Source organism: Taeniopygia guttata, chromosome 3 (assembly GCF_048771995.1).
Source record: "Taeniopygia guttata chromosome 3, bTaeGut7.mat, whole genome shotgun sequence".
NCBI classification, from domain to species: domain Eukaryota; kingdom Metazoa; phylum Chordata; class Aves; order Passeriformes; family Estrildidae; genus Taeniopygia; species Taeniopygia guttata.
In genome coordinates, this window is record NC_133027.1 from 22,489,420 (window position 1) to 22,506,638 (window position 17,219).

The window sequence follows — 17,219 nt, forward strand, 5'->3', positions numbered from 1 at the left end:
TAAATCCTACCAGTCTCTGAGGAACCAAATTCAGTATCTGTAGTCTTGGGACAAATTATACATCCACTTTTAGATCATAGAATTTGTTTGGGAAAGGTAGAGGATGTTTGGTTATTTTCCTCAAGCAACAAAGGATCTGGGTAATAAGTGGTGGCAAAGAGACTTCCTTTGTCCAGTTGTTGTCTTCAACCCAGTAGGTTTCCTGTTGAGCTGTTGTCTCTGATCCAAAGCCAGGCATTAGATTTTAGTTCCTTTTAAAACTTTTTTTTTTTTTTTACCACTGAATAGCTTTTTTTTTTTCTTTCTTTTTTTTCTTTTTTTTTTTTTTCTTTTGAGGCGCAGGAGAGAGGTATTGATCCTAGATTCATAGTATTTTTGGTGTTTCAGTTTCTCTACATATTTGGAGGGGTCATTAAAGTGAATCTGTTATCTTCCCTGAAGGGTGTTGGCATATTTAATCTGTTTTATGATTGCAATTACTATCACTCAACTTCTTCCAGAAAAGACCACTTTAAAAACACAACTGACAACTATCCTTGGCAGTATAGCTAAGAAAGGATTGATGGGTTGCATATCTGTAGAGAATGTTAAAGATGGGGCAGAGCTGTTAACCAGACTGCATTACAGTCTGGTTATGAGATGGAGGTTATTGCATTGACCAGGATCGTAGCATGCCCTGTTTGTCTTCTGAAGACACTGGTTTTGGGCAGTGAGATGTTCATAGAGCCTGTCAAAGTCTGAGTCATGGTCACTGGAAGGAACTTTGAGACGGGAAATAATGATATATCTCTGACTCTTGTCAGTTAATCTTGTAGTCCCTCTCCTTATTGCTTGCTCAGTGTGGTTTATTTCAGTTCTCCATGCCCCATGGAAGTTGTGTGATTCAGCTGCTGCCATGTTAGTGTCCATCTTCCTTATGTCGGCTGCTGTGGTTATGTGAGGCAGTCAGCCCTGGAGGGGTGTTTTTATGAGCCTGACCTATTTACCAAACAAAGGAATCCAAGCAGTGAAATGGGAGGGAGGGGGAATGCAACCTCTGAGGAGCTTTGTGCAATTCATCAGAGTTGCCTTCTGTTCTGCAGAGGAGGTCACTTTTCAGCCACTTCAGTTTGGATTTTGGTCTATCATGATAAAGGAGATTAGGTTGAGATTTAAAAGTGAATGTGAAATATATCCCTGCATTACATCTTGATTTGAAGCCTGAGAAGGAAAAATACTGTGAGATGCACAGGAAAAATGGTTGTTACAGGATTCCATGTATGAGAAAGGATAACCTTTATTCTAGGATGAAAATCTGTCTCATAGCCTGTGATAGAGTTGGGGTCCTTTTGTCTTCCTCCCTGGGCAGAAACTGTGTGGATCAGTTCAGTCACTGAAGCTCGATGCCTTACTCTGTGTAGTCAGAGACTTGTGATTTGTGTCATTTGGTTTGCAGGACCCAAATAGCTCTAATTTCTCCAGTTGTTCTCAGAAGGGTCAGTGCATATAAATATCCATATTTGTTTACAAACATCTGACTTTCTTCTTTAGAGAACTATGTCAGATCAACAGCATCCAGAGTGCTTTGGCTGCAGAAAATCTTGTTTTGAAGCAGTAAAAAAATGGAAACTGAGAAGTCTTACAGTAAACCAAGGAGCAAATACCATGTTAGTGGGAGAGTAGGAGGTGCACAACTTCCTTTCTGGAGGGTAGTCATATTTTAGTGAGACACCTCATGTACTTTCACATATGAAGTGAAAAGTACTTAAGTACTTTTTGGTATTTTATGTATTTTTAAGTACTTAAGAATACATATTTTAATGTATTTGAACACAAACTAAAAGCAAAGTCTTGAAAAAGTAATAAAATCGACTTGGCTCTTAAATGTGAGCTAACATGGTGATCTGTGAAAATATCACAGAACATTAGGGTGCAGGTCAGCTTATATGTTAATTGTAAAAACAGTACCCCTGATAATTATCCTCACTAATCCTTAATTTTATATGTGTGAGAAGACTTGTTTTGGGAACTGCGAGACAGCTAGTGAATTAAATGCTATTCTGTATAGGAAGGGGAGTGATGCAGATGGCAAAATTTCTCTTTTGCACAGTTATCAGTCTGAAAAATTCTGCCTTTAGTGTTTGGCTCAGGCTGAGTTAATATTTCCATGCAAAACATGCTTAGAAGAGGTTAATGGAAAAGTGTGTAGTATTGTCTTTGTTTAAAAAACATAACAAAACCCCTTTGTGATGATTGCAGACAGCCCAGCAGATGTGTTTTCTGAGTGATGTAATAGCAAAAAAGGTCAGCACGTGTTTGACTTCCATTCACAAAAGTATCTTAGGAAAGGGAAATCACAATCTTTATATATAATATAGGTGTATTGTTCCTGATACACTGTCAGTTCCAGCTTCCTTTCTTCTAGACATTGATATACATTTCCTTTTCATAAAGTCCTGTAAAGAGTACAGGAAAGAAACAGGAAAAAGAAAAATAAAAACTCAGAATTATTGTGGCAGAAAGTAGAAGAATTAATATTTTAGTAGTTCAGTAAACTGGAGTTTGGTCTGGTGAAATAATAGCTGGGGCAATTTTGGCCATGCACAGAGCAGAAGAGACTTCACTGGTAAGAACTTAGGGAGCTCTGAAGTTGGTCAGAAGTTTTGATGACTTACCTATCCAAAGAGGCTTTGTGACACTAATCAATGGAGCATTTTCAGAGGATTAATACTGAGGAAAATGACAAAAACTGAGAGGAAATACAAGAGTAAGGGAAACAGTTATACCAGGAGTAGCATGTTAGTTGACTGGTGAGGTACCTTGATGGATTTGGTAAGACCCTTGTGGTCTCTGACACATTGAGGAAAGGAAGAATATGTGGAACAGAAAACACTGATGTCAATGGCAGAGCTTGAGTGGATCCATGTATTGTTCTAGCTTGTCTGAAGGGTGGATTTCTGGCATGTGATTGCCACTTTAGGTGGATGTTGTAAGAGGTATTGCTATGAAAAATATGCAGTGGTGTTAAGCTGTTAGGAAGAAGACTAGAGCAGTGATACTGAAACAGAGATAAAATACTGTTGTCTTTGCATTGTCACATAATACTCATCACCAGAAATATGTTGACAGTGCTTTCAGTCTTAGCTGTGTATCTCATGCCAGGACCTCAGCACCACCCCCTGTATAACTGTAGGAAGACCTCTGTTAGCTATTTAGCTTGAAGAGTTTGATGCATGTTGAAGAAAAACTGAGTATGCATACACAGTATAGGACATATAACTAGGATATATTCCTAGTTACACGTTGTTTAGAAGAGCAGGCTTGTCTCATCTTATTTCCAAGTGATAAGGAATGTGCTAAACTTTTGACTTCTGTAGGTACCATTTTACTCCTCCACAGTGCTGGATTATGTACCATGTGATGGAAAAAATGTTTGTGCTCCACTGCACTAATTAACCAAGAACTGCTGTTCCCAGGGCTGTGTTGGCAGCTTTGCTGAAATCATCAATAGTGCTGCTAAGCAAGAGAGGAAGCTGTCAACAAAAACACTTGCTCGGTTCAGCTTGACTGAAAGCATAAAGGAAGGGAAGACTACTACAAACTTTGAAAAGACTTTCTGAGGAAATAAGCTATATTTTAATAGGTTATCTCATATGAAGACCTGAGTGCACCAACTAATTACAATTTTTTAAAGTACTAAATATTTTAAATATTTATAAATTAATAATTGGAAGCCTATTCTTATAAATTATTGTGAAATAATTTAATTTTTTCTCATTGAGTTTTGTGGAAACAAACCACAGAAGGATAATATAAACATTGATTTAAAACTTTTCCTTAAAAATGGACATTGTTTTAAACCTTCTTCTATTCACTCAAGTTTAATCAAATAGGAAGATAACGAATTTTTTAAATTCATAAAAATCACAAGACTAATAACAAAATGCACTAATGGAAATAATGTCCTTTTACATTGAAGTCTCATTTTATAAACATGAGAGACTTTACTTTGATGCAGCTAAATGATATATGCATTGCAAGATACTGTCCAACACTGGTGTATAAACTACAGCATGTAACTTCTAGAGAAATATAAGTTACAAAGAGTATTAAAAATATTGGCATAACACAGTGACATAACCGATCTATTAGTATAATATCTGTCTTCTATTTTGTTAAATACTTACCTATATGCAAATATCAACCATCTTATATACAATATCTTTTATACAACATAAATATATTATTCATAAAAATATGAATATATCCAGAAGCCCCTGGATTTATTTCTATCTTTGACCCTATTCTCAGATTTTGTAGACACATCTCTTTCCTGAAAACACCTGTACCTGCAATTCATATCCTTATGAGATATGCCTTGAGATTCTGTTGGGAAAAGTTTTATCTTGGCTTCCATTTCTTCCTTCTTTTCTCTTTTGCCAGGAAAAAAAGAAACTTATTTTAGTCAGCAACTAGCAAAGAATTTTATAGCATCAAACAAAGCTATTCCTTATCTTTTTTGCAAGTGCTGTGACTAATTTTAAATACCTGGGTAGTGTCAGTTGTTGAAACTACTTAGATAAGCATGTCTTGAACCTGGCAGGTATTTACACAAGTTGGATAGAGATAATGCTTCTTTTCCCCTAGATTTTAGAAGGAATGGGCATTGGCTCAGACAGATAACTTGAAACAGCCAGTGTCAAACATGAAGTTGGTGCAGGTATTGAACAGGGTCTGCTGAGATCTGAAGAGAGAAGCAGGAAGAGTATTATGTTTTCTTCAAAGCGTGATTTTGATAGTGTTAAACCACTTGTGAGCTAGACACAGACTTGCTAATTAATTTTGGAGAAGGGTGATAAAATTCTTGGTCAGCAAAATGAAGTAATGATCTTACTCTTAGCCAGCTTGTGGTTAAAGCATTTACAGCAGTATGTTGGATTACCAGGCTTAATCCCTTGCCTTGCTTGAGTGGATTTTTACCCATGCTTTCCACTCTCAAGAGATTTCCCTGGCCACAAAATGAAAGGAGAGAGATGCACAGGGCTTCATTTGTCCTCCTGGTGCCATTCCACTTTGTATAATTAATGAGTCATTCATTGAGGCAGGGTCCAGAACACAGCTGACACATCCTTTGAATACTGTTCTAATTACTAGACTGGAGAGTGTCTCCCTATCCTTTTTTCCCCTCATCTGTCTCGGATGTGGTCTGATCTAGAAGACATCAATGTTTGCAGGAGGAAATAAGAAAGCACCAGAGAATAGCCTTATCACATGACTAGGGTCATAAGGTAGCGTGATAGCTTTGGATTTTTCCTGGACTCACCTTCTTCATATGTCCAATCCTACAGAACTCTTAAACTGGATTGTTAAGTACTGTGTTAACGCACACACCAACAGAAAATGGTTTTGTGAGAGGTGAGTTTTTTTAGGCATGTATGTTGAATCAGATATTCATTACTCAGATGGTATTTATAACATTGACAGTATCGAAATCACCTTCTTACATTGATCAAAATTATAAATTTTGCTTAATGCTTAGTCATCTGAGGAGTTACATAGAACTTCAAAACATAAAGGTCCAGATTTAAAACTAAAGAAACACATTAGATGTTTGAAATTTAGTTTAAGCAAAATGTAAATGAGTCCACAGTTGAGATCCTGAAAATCCTTATTTTCCTGTTGTTTCAGTATCAGCTATGCTTTATATATAAATTAATGTATAGCTTGAATGTACTTAACAGATAGACTTGTCAAGTTCTGTGAACTTTTGTTTTATATTAATAGTTTTTTTAGTGTGAAAATACAACTAGAAAAGATAGCTTTTTGTTCAGCATATCTGCTCCTTGCTCAAACTCACAGTCCTTATCCTTCAGAAAAGACAGGAAGAATGTACCAGAATTATGCTGGGTTTATCCCTGAGAATGGTGCTATGTACAGATTGTTATTAAACTTCTGCAGTCAGCATCCCTAGCACAGTGAAAATTGTGACACGCACGTGTGCAGCTTCATTCTCTGAAGGCTCTGCAGCGCCTACAGTGGTTACAGCAATCATAGGGTATGGGCAGCATCCAGTTTATAATTTAATTTATGGGTAATGTGGTTGCTGAAGAATGAAAACTTTTCCAGAAGTTTGTTTATTACTAATAGTACATATGAGTCATAGAGAACACAGAGTGACTCTGACATTACTGGGAAGTTTGCAGGCTAATGACTGGAAGCACTCCTCTCAATGCAAACTAAAATAATGAAAATTATTTTGACAGCCTGAAACTAAATGTCACTTCTCCAAAGATTCTTTCAGAAGAGAGCCACATCCTGAGAATGACTCAGCAAAGGTTGTATCGCATAGATGAAAGAAATTTTGAGAAGTACTCCAGACCCGAGGCTTCTCATTATTGTTGTTGCTACTGTGATTGATGAAGCAGGAAATTTCGTGACCCCATTCCCTAAGCAAATAATAGAAGATGCACTTGTTTTCAGGAGCGAAAAGAAAAAATTGTACTTAAGTGCTTGCCTAAAGATGTGTTTACTTTGGTCTCATCAATCAAAATTTAAGTGGTTACTGAGTTGAAACTAGACAACTTTTCTACAGCTTGTGCAGGAAGAAGGCTTTTCAATGAAGAAATGGTGCTTTTTAAAATATTTTATCTCAGTGTAAAACCCAGCTACTTTTAACAGATTTTTATACTATTAATAAATCATAATGTATAGAAATGTCACCATTGAGACTATATTCAGTGAGGACTTTCAATATATAAACTAATATGAAAACATTAGAATTATTATTGACGTACTAAACATGTCAATTTATATGTATAAAAGAGAAAGTCACAACTGTTTCAAAAAGCCTATGTTGCTGGTTCTTAAATTTGAGGACAAATCTTTTCCTAGTCCTTGTTTCAAAGAGATGGCAATTGAGAGTGACCACAGCAGTGGGTGGAAGCATACAGTTCTTACCAGAACATCTCTGAATAACTGATTGTACCACATACACATGAATAATTTAATTTAGATCAGCAAAGAAAACACTGTGGGTTTTATAATTAGAGGAAAAAGTAAGAAAAGTGAAGATATGGCACAAGACCAAGTTTTAATTTCTTCTCTTTTTTTTTGCTTTTAATTTCCATCTTAATTGAAGCATCTAGTAGCAGGAAGGTCCATTTCATCAAAATGCTCTTAGAGTGATCTGCACTCATTAGAGCCTACAGTAAAAATCTTCCTGACGACTTTGCAGATGAAGGATGATTCTGTCCTAGTTAGAAATTGATTCATCTTGAAATGAGTTGGCTGTGAGCTCCTTCTGAGTTGGAGACAATTGTGTCAGCCATGGGTTTCTGGCTGTATTTCCTCTGGAAAGGAAAGCAGTTGTATCAGCAATGTGGTATTCCTGAATTGTCATTTAATCTAGATAAAATTTATTCTGATGACAGTTATATGAGTACTTAGGTTTGAGTTTTCTCCTTAATGTTGTTTTAGCCTTACGAATTTACCATGGAAGCTAAAAGTAACAATACACAAATCACCGTGTAGCTGGAAGTAGCAACTTGCAGAAATTTAAGCAGTGAACTTTTCAGAACTGTTTTAAAGCAAAGATCACCATTTGGTTGTGTATAATCTTTCTTCTCTTTTTATTGAAGATGGGATATGGAACACTGAACCTCAGAAGATAGTTAAACTGGGAGTTCTGCCTGTTAGAAGTCTGCTTGTGATGGAGGAGACCATTTGGGCTGCATGTGGTGGACAAATTTTTATAATCAGCACTGTGACACATTCCATAGAGGTAAGCGCTTTTAAAAGCATTGCTCACCTATTATGCTTCAGAGTATAAGTGGTGAAATTTTGAAGATGAAAATATGTTTAAGAAGCATCATGACTGGGAGCTTTTTATTGAATGTGGTCTCAGTTCTTTTAAATCTCACTCTCTTAGTTTGTAATTCTGCTGTTGTGTTCTCTGCTGATGTCTCATCAAACCTTGCTGACATTTACCCACTGGTTTCTGTAAGGTGCTTGGAAATTATAGAGTATTTGGGGCAAGAGATTGTCTTAAAAATTAAATCTGAAGTAAGGCAGCAGAGAAGTAGGTGCCTACAGGATTTTTATGTTAATTACAGAAGAAGGTTTAACTAAGAGACTGCCTCTATATAGTTAGATGTTACTTGTACCTTGTGATAATTTCATAATACAATTTTTCAGAGTTTTGCTTCTTGGTGACCTACACATAAGAGCAGTTTCTGATGAATAGGCACACAAAAGCTGGCTTTTTCGGAATGAGAGAAGAGTGTTCAAACTCACATTTGTGACCACATTTTCCAGAAAATGTTAAGCCCTTATTTCTGTCAAAATTACATCTTTCACCAAAAGAACATCTTAGTAGTTAAAAGTTAACAGTCGATGAAGCATCAAGAGTTCAACCTCTCCTTCAACCTACAATAGAGTGTCGCTGAATTGCATGATGTTTACAGCCGCGAAGTTTTTTCAACAGGAGTCATGATGAGCTCACAGCCTCCTTCTTTGTGTGCTTTGTTGCTGCATTTTTTTCTCTGATGATCGTGTTTTCTCCCAACAATTGTCTGTTTGGTACAATTGATTCTGTGAGTCACTGTCATGAGTTTGCAGGGAAATAGCTAACATCCGAATTTCCTCTATCTTTTTCTGTGTTTTCTGAGAGATTCGCTTCATCTAATAAGATGCTTGGTTCGTATATTCTCTTATTTTGCTTTTCTTTAAGGCTTGTTTTGTTAGTATTTTGAATGATTAGGGAAAGATTTTTGGATGATTGATCTGGATAGGTCCTTTGTTAGTTTCACAGCCTCTGGGACACATGGTTGCTATTCTACAGACTTTGGTAAAATCTCTCAGAAAACAGTAAGAAAATTTCTCTAGGAAAATAGTAAGAAATCATAGCCAGGTTGTTCCTGTGTGAGGCTGGATACGTCTTTACGTATCTGTAAATAGGTTTGGCAAGTCTGGCCTAATTCTGTAACAAAGCTCTCCCTAAGTCTGGTGGTATGGCTGCAGTTTGGGCTATGCTGGGCTGTTTTGGCAGAGGAGAACAAACACAGAGTTAAACAAACTTTGAGGATTAAAGAATGTTTAAAGCTTATTCTGTCATAATACAGTAAAATGTCATGGACTGCAGTGTTGAAAACAGAAGTTTGGAGGCATAAAATAACAAGTACTCTACCAATATCTCTCAGACACGGCAGTTTTATTTTTCAGCTGTTACTACAGATTTTCCTACAAAAGCATCACAGGAGGTTTCTTCTCATTTCTCAACTAAGCCATCTGTTGTATTCAGAGCTCAGGTTATTATAGGTCTATTGCACACACAGTAAGTGCTGCAGCAAGCAACATATAAGAAATGCTGCATATGGGTTGAGTAATTTTTTTTCAATATCAATAATTTTGTTCAAGAACATGATGATTTTCTATATATCTGGCTGAGGGTCATCTTTTTAATTTCACACAAATATCCATGGCATAGTGTGTCATCTTCCTCATAGAATTGTGAATGAGCAATGATTTCTGTTGCTTCTTTATGGGTATTAAGGCATACTGATATTTTTCTCATCATCTCACCAGACTAAACAGGTCACTAATGTTTTCAGTGTTTCTGCCTACTTAGTGATCTGACTTGTTTTGATAACTTCCTAGGTTTGTGTTTCCAAAAATGATCTGCTATGTTGTCCTTCCCAGGTTCACTGGCAATATTGTTTCAATAATATACAATACATGAGGCAATTTAAACTCCATGTATATCAAATGTTTTAACTTCTGAGCTGCCTCTTCCTTACTGTGAAGAGCAGAATCTTTGCTATGAGGGGAAGCAGCAGCAATGAAATGTTTGCTTTCCCTCTGTGCTCTCTCTTGTTGAAAGTTAGTTGTAATGATTTGACTCAAGATCTTTTGCATAAACATGATCTTCGCTGTATTAGCATGAATCCAGGTATTGCACAGGGCTCACCTGTTTCTCTTCCCTCTTTACTGAACTCCTTTATATCTCCATATGCTTAATGTGGAGATACTCCATCTATACTGCAGTGCAGCTGCTTGCTACTTCATTGCTACTGTCCTGTGTGCATACCATGTGCTCTGCATCAAGTACTTTATCTGTAAAGGCATCTGGCCTTTCTAAGGCCTTAAGATTTTAAGGCCTTAAGATTTTAAGGCCATATTTGTGCAAGTCCATGAGCATATTCAAGTCTATTTTTTAAACTTGTCCTTGTGAGGCACTCTTTGCTTCACAGGTATCTCATATGTAACTGTCTGTGCATTTGGTAAGTGCAAAGTATGTTATCCTTGAAGTCAATCTCATTCCATGCCTCCTTGCTTTGCTAAGATTTTTATTTAAGATTTTTTCTTTCTTTAGTAATTTTTAGTAAATGAGCAGGTTTGGCATTGTGTATATTGGATTTGTATATTACTCACTGCTGCTTTTCTTCCCCATCTGATATGGGTAAGACTCTCAATTCACTTGTTCTAATGATATATTACTGTAATCAAATGTTTTAGTAATGCCTTTAATTGGCACAATGTCCCAAACTGGCACAATGCCTCAAGATCCTTGGCAGGGCACACATGAGAAATGCATCAATTGCTGTTACATATTAATTACATACTCTGATCTTCTTTCTGTGAAGAAGAAATTTGTCACTTAGTTTTGTTAGTTTTGACCCTAGATCTGACAGTTGTTTTGCTGTTGGGTACAGACTTACATCTGATAATGGTCTCTGGGCCTGGAGCTCCTTGTACTGTGCAAAGGCAGTTTGAGCTTGTTTCAAAACGTCAAAAAGTGCCAGAGTATTTAATAGAATAAAGTCACTGGTTGAGTGCCACTCTATCCTAGTCTTTTTTGTCTTGTTTTTAAAACTTTGCTATCTATACAGGGGTTACACTGAAATGTTAAGCTGAGTAAACAAAAACATGGAAATTCCAACTCATGCATGTGTGTTGGCCAAGTGTTGTAACTTCTTTGAAGCAGTGAAAGATATTTGTTTGGTGTTGAAGGTAATGGCACCCATTATCCTCTTCATCTGAAGCCGAAGAAATTGTGGTTCATCTCTTGGTGCAGCTGTTTGGTGTAAGTGAGAACTCCCTCAAAATAAAGGCTCTGCTGTGTCCCACACTGCTGGAACACTGGTGAGCTGCATTGGGCTGTGGCATCCACGGTGCCTTCTGCAGCTCCTGTGCTGCTGTAGTTAGAGTGGGAGAGCCTGAGGAGGAAAAGCCAGACAAGAGGAATGTAGGTATGAAAACTGAAAGAGAAAAAGAAAATTAATTCAATTCTTTTGATAACAAAAGGAATAAGACATCTTTTTTCCTTTGTATCTGTCTTTCTTGTAATAAAAAGGAAGGAAAATTGGAAGTAAAAGACGAGCTCACAGGTTTTCAGGTAGACATGTAATTGAAACAGATTTCAAAGCTATCCTTTATGCAAAAATTTATGCATAAAAAGGTGCAGTTTTGGGATATGTTCTTGCTCCATGTTAGAAGACCCTTTCAATGAGAAGAATAGTTCTTTCTACAGGTCTTGTCATGTTTGCAGTATACAGTTTTACTTCAAGTGGGTCTGTGTGTTCCAGCAGACAGCTGTACAAATAGCAGGACCAACTTAAGTGGGAGTATAATGAGTTGGCTATTAAAAATGGAATGTGACAAAAATGCATGTGTAAGTTGTTTTCTGTGGTACCAGCATAGTTGTCAGCTGTGGTTGGATCACTCCAGAGAAAATTCTTGTTTTACAATCTTCTTCATTTTTCTTCTAATTTCAAAGAGTGCAAGTTTCTGGTCAGGTTTGCTTTAGCATCCGTGGTCTATACACTAGAAGTTCGCAAAAGCAAATTAGTCACCAGTGTAGGGATGTATGAGTCTATAAACAAAGTAAATAGTTTAGAATCATCTTTGCAATGGAACATGCATGATGAGAATATCAGCAAATCTAGTCATAAGGACTGTTTTTGACTTTGAAAGGTGCTTTTAATGGATAAATTCTTCTGTTGAATAAATCTTATGATTTTCAAGTTGTGTATATCATTTGGCAATGAATGAATACTGGTTACTTGAGGAAAAACAGTGAATATAAATGTGCCTGCCAGTGTTGCTTACCTTAGGTTCTGCTCAAAAGGTAACACTCAATAACTGAACCACTGCCTGACAGCTGAAGAGAAAACTCTGTTCATTTACTAAAAACTGAACATTTGGGGAATAATATTAACAAATGAAAAACACAAAAAATAATTCCCATTATCTTTAAATAGCAAATTTCTCAGTGAAAAGAATAATGTATGCAGTAATAAAGTATGAAAAACCCTAAATGCTTACTAAGCATAACACCAAAAGTTATTCTTTGTGGTAATCCTAAATTTTTATTCTTTGTCTCTGATCTTAGCCTGTTAGTTGAATTTTGATGGAAAATTTGGACAATATATCTATAACCCTATTATATTTAGATTTTAATTAATAAAAAGACAAAATGTAATTTAATTGTAACACCTGGAAAATTTAAGTATATTTCACAAGGAAAGAAGAGGTACTTCTGTATTTTATCTACAAATGTAATAAAGAATATATAATACTTTAAGTAAATATTAGAGCACTTATTACTTCACACCCCTCAAAGAGATTTTTACCCAAGGAAAAGTTTGTCATTTATTTAGCTAAGTAAGTTTTGTGTTTATCAGACTGGCTCTCTGGTAATGGCTGGCACAACAATAAAAGGCTGTGTTCAACTTCACAGTCTTCTTAAAAGACAAAACTGGGAGGAAAACAATCCCTCCTTCTCCTTAATGATTAAGAAACTTTAATACAGCTTTATCTCACATGTTAATAGAGACATACAGAGAGAGAGGTTTCTGCCTTCCTGGAGCCAAGTTGTAGCTGGAAAAAGGTATGCCTTCAAAATGTTATGTTACTTGTGTTCAGAAAGAGGATTTTGACTTTTATAATGAGAAGCATCAATTCGTTGAAGGACAGAAAAACAATATAGCTAATACTTGTGAAATTCAGAAGCATCAAAAACCAAACTACAGTATTAAGGCTGACATAGTTATGTGTGTAATTGAGAAAATAATTGTGTGTTTATATTCTTAAACATTCTACTTTCTAAATATGACTTTTTATTACATTCTTGTTATTCTTGTTATGAAAAACCCCCAGCAGAACAAAAGAGAAATATTTTTTTTTATTATTTTTGAAATAGAAGTTCTGCTGTAGATGAAAGTACAGCTGCAGTAGTTTTCCCAAAGGAGTATAAATAAAGAAATATGAAATCCTTTTAAGTCTGAGCTGTTTTGGGCTTGCCAGCCCCTATCATGCAATATTTTTAAAAACTAGAAAATCTGAGTTACTCTGTTGTTAGGTGGAGCCCTGGCTCAAGAGCTGAGAATACTTCTATACTGATGATGATATATTTCCAAAAAAAGTCCCAGGGAAATTAACACATCATATACGGCTATCAGAACATCCTCAGGCTATCCTGAGCAAGGCAGAAGAAGCTTTGTCCTTGTCAAAGAGGATGAAGATACGGTGCTTACACTGAAAAGTTGGTAAGAAAGGTTGAGTGATATCCTTGACTTGCATCTCCCCACAGAGCCCTTGTGTTTCTTGCAGAACCATTTTGAAGCCCATCAAGAGGAAGGGATGGTAATTTCTCACATGGCTGTGGCTGGAGTGGGAGTCTGGATTGCCTTCACATCTGGATCTACTCTTCGACTGTTCCACACAGAGACACTGAAACACCTCCAGGATGTTAACATTGCCACACCTGTTCACAATATGTTGCCAGGTAGTTGAATTGCATCACATGGTAATATTTTTGTTTTATTGCTGTTGTTCTCCAATGCTGTAAATTAGGCCAGAATCAGAAGGTTCATCTCAGACTTTGAGTCTGGTAAGTGTCTCCTGACTATTTGCTTTAGTAAGTCATAGTCCATCTCCTGCCCAGGTGAACTATGTGTGCAGTGAGCTGGTTGAGTAACAGCTCTTCTCCTTAGAGGTTATCAGTGTAATTAAATAAGCAGGTAGATTCTTCTCTTTGGTCGTATTTTTTGTGTGACTGTGAAACAGTTGTTCATGTAATCTGTCATGAAATTGTGTTTACTTTGCAGAGATTAGCATTTGCTTTTGGAACCATAGAATCAAGTACATGATAAAATCATTTTGCCTGGGATCTGGACCAAAAAAACACTTGCTTACTTTTAGTTATATCAGTAGATCCAGGGAACTCTGAACCATTCACATGCTGCCATTTTGGAGTGTGTTCAATGTTTTGCTCACTGGAGCTCTAATTTGGTGAATTGTATGCTTTGTTTAAGATCTAACTTGTGGTTGTTAGGATAAAATTTAAAAAATTAAAATTTTTTATGTGTTTTAAGACAGAAGTTGTTCAATAGGCAGTTGAAATAGCTTATCAGTTTAACAAATGGATGACAAGGACCTCAGCATCAGCAAGCACATCAGGTGGGACCTGGGGCTGTGCTGGGAGGACAGAGACAGAAACGTGGTACTGGCATGGCTGAGCATGAGGTATCCATGACTGGACAACCATTCTTTCTGTCTCTCCCTGTTTGTAGACTGGAGTAGACCAAGCTTCTGCAGTTTTTATGGGCAATGTGTGTGCCAGCTTTATTGCTTAGTTTTTTCTAGCTGAAACCAGTTCTTCCCACACAGAGATTACATTTATATTCTCACATGAGTTAGGTATAAATCTCACATCAAAAATGTTTCACTTTTTCAGTATCTGTCTTCTTACCATGTTTTCTTTCAGATGAAATTAGCTTTTCACTAAAAATCCATTATAAATTTTGTCTGTTTGTCATGTTCTAGACAGGGTGCTTTTTACATGTGGTGTTTAGCCATAGCTCTGGCACTGAACAGCAGCAAATCACCTGCCTTTAAATAGATCATTTGATTGAATTCATCAAAATTATGCAAAGAAATCAAGATCAGTTGTAAAAAGATTAATTTTGTCTATGTTCTGCTGTTCATAGCAAGGGGAAAAAGAGAAGTAAGACCTCCCTTATGCTTTCTGCATGTAAAAATATTCGAAAATTTAGCTTTGTGTTCATTGCCATGGCAATAAAACTGCTGATATAACATACCATTATTTTTGTAAAAGAGTTTTAGCTAATTATAGCTCCTTGGTGTCATTCCTACCCATTTTAGTTCCTTTTTTTTACCCTCAGTGTCTTCACAGAAAGCACACCAGTGAATGGAAATGGAAGTCTATTTTGGGAATAGGACATTGTTATAGCAAATGTTCAAAGGGAGACTCCTTTCTTAAAATGAATTGAATTTCAATTATTTAGCAGCAGCTCTCAGGACTGTTTATATGATCTCAGAAATGCTGCAACAATAAAAGCTAAAAGACAGAGTAGTAGGAGGTTTACATAATAAAACAGTTTCAGAATAAAAAGGAGCTAAAGAATCAAGTTCTGTATAGTATATATTAGGATAAAAAAGGATAAAAAAAACAACAAAGTGAAACTGAATTACAACATGGCGAAATAGCTGTATATTTACAATATATGTATTTGCCTTCATGAGAGATTTTTATGATGTTTAGTTTTAAAGGAAATAGCTCTGTTAGCTTTCTGAAATTCAACAGAAGTTCCTTAATATGCAGAAATAACAGATAAGTAAAAATTCAAGAGGTGTTGAAATGAGAGAAGAAATTTGTGTAAAAATATTGCTAAGAGTCTTAAGAATAGAGATATAAAAAGGCAAGATCTCTGTATAACTTTGAAGATGCTGGGCTTCTTTTCCCTGGATTTTAGAAGTAACAAGATGTATTACTGTCCTGATAGGCTACCTAGAGATGTCTTCACTTAAAAGTAATGTAAATAAGACGAATGTTGCTTCATTAATTTAATTAAATTTTTTTGTTGTTACACTGTACAAGTAAAAGAAAAATTTACTATCATTGTTAGGAATGATTACTGTGAGTTACAGTACTTAGAAGATAACTACAGTAACTAAGCAGAATAGGAGGGTCTCATAACCTTAATAATGAGTTCTCATAGCAGTAAATTGCCTCAGTTTTGTTCTTAGGAGAAGACAGTTTTAAATATCACAGCGCTCTGTCTTCTAAAGGACAGAATCATAGAGGAGTGAAATGGCACAGAAGGCAATTGTCCTTATGATTTGGTGAAGTTTAGTAATGCAGAAAACCAGACTGAGTTTGGCAGATTCTTTTATCTGCTGGAGGTAATTTTAAATCTGGGTCCACTTCTGAGTATTGGACATCGGAGGGCTCTCACTTTCTGGAGCTATGGAAAGTTTGTGTGTAGGAATGGAGGACTGGAAATGAAACCAAGATCACGGAAGGGACTGTGGGATAGACATTTAGTCTAGACTGGTCTGCACTACCTTTACTTCATATATCATCCAAAATATTTCTTAATAATGTATAACAAGATTGTGTTCTGTAACAAAAGACCAAATGCCGTATGAGAAAGGAAGAGAATGGTTGAGAGAAAGAACATTATCATTGTTATAGATCCAGCTAACTCTATTTCATTGTCTAGTTCACTGTGGATTCATAGTACAGCTGGATTCATTTTAAGGAGCCCAAGCACAACTCTGGTATCTTAACAGAGGGCATACTGAGTAGCAGAGAAATCTATTAACACATTTGAAGACAAATACTCACACTTCACTAGTGCAACGTATGTCATTTGTAGAGCAAGTTTATGCTTAAATTTTGTGATCTTTACGTGAAGGGTGAAGAAAGTTTTTCACCAGCCTTTGTCACAGCTCACACCAAAAAAAACATACTGTACATTAATAGACATATGTTTTTTCATAGTCACAGTCAGTATTCTATTAAAGAACATCCTTAAACATGTTTTTGCGCTCAGCTCTAAAAAAAATTGCCCTTTTAAAGAGACTGCTGTAATTACAGTGACCTTGATACTTTATTGCTCATATCGATGATGACAGGTTACCTGTTTAACAAAGAGATGATTTCTGCTTAACTTGACATATTCTGTTTATATCCATATATCCTCTAATGGCATGTGTGTTTCCTGGAAACAGATGGCAAAACCAAAGGAAAAAAGTGTAATTTCCTCTCTACCAAAAAATCAACTCTGCTATGAGGCTTTACAGCTTGCTTTTTTCCCACCCCACCAGATGCCAGACCATGAAATGCAGTTGCTTTATGATTACTGTTGGGAAATGATAAAATGATGAGAAAACTTCAGGTCAGCCCTCAGGTCTGTACAGTGGGCTGGTTTTTTACA

At 36.2% G+C, this 17,219-nt stretch overlaps 1 protein-coding gene across 9 annotated transcripts in view; it reads left to right on the forward strand.

Moving 5' to 3' along the window:
• The window catches only part of ARHGEF10 (Rho guanine nucleotide exchange factor 10), a 111,370-nt gene that overhangs the window by 85,248 nt on the left and 8,903 nt on the right, over positions 1–17,219 (forward strand). For 8 of the 9 annotated variants that reach the window (XM_072926425.1, XM_072926426.1, XM_072926423.1 and 5 more), the window contains 2 exons: positions 7,617–7,759; positions 13,588–13,762. In XM_072926425.1, the coding sequence (XP_072782526.1) occupies positions 7,617–7,759; positions 13,588–13,762 (318 nt within the window). Of the gene's footprint in view, positions 1–7,616; positions 7,760–13,567; positions 13,763–17,219 lie in introns of those variants that run through there. The other variant, XM_072926430.1, reaches the window with a different exon arrangement.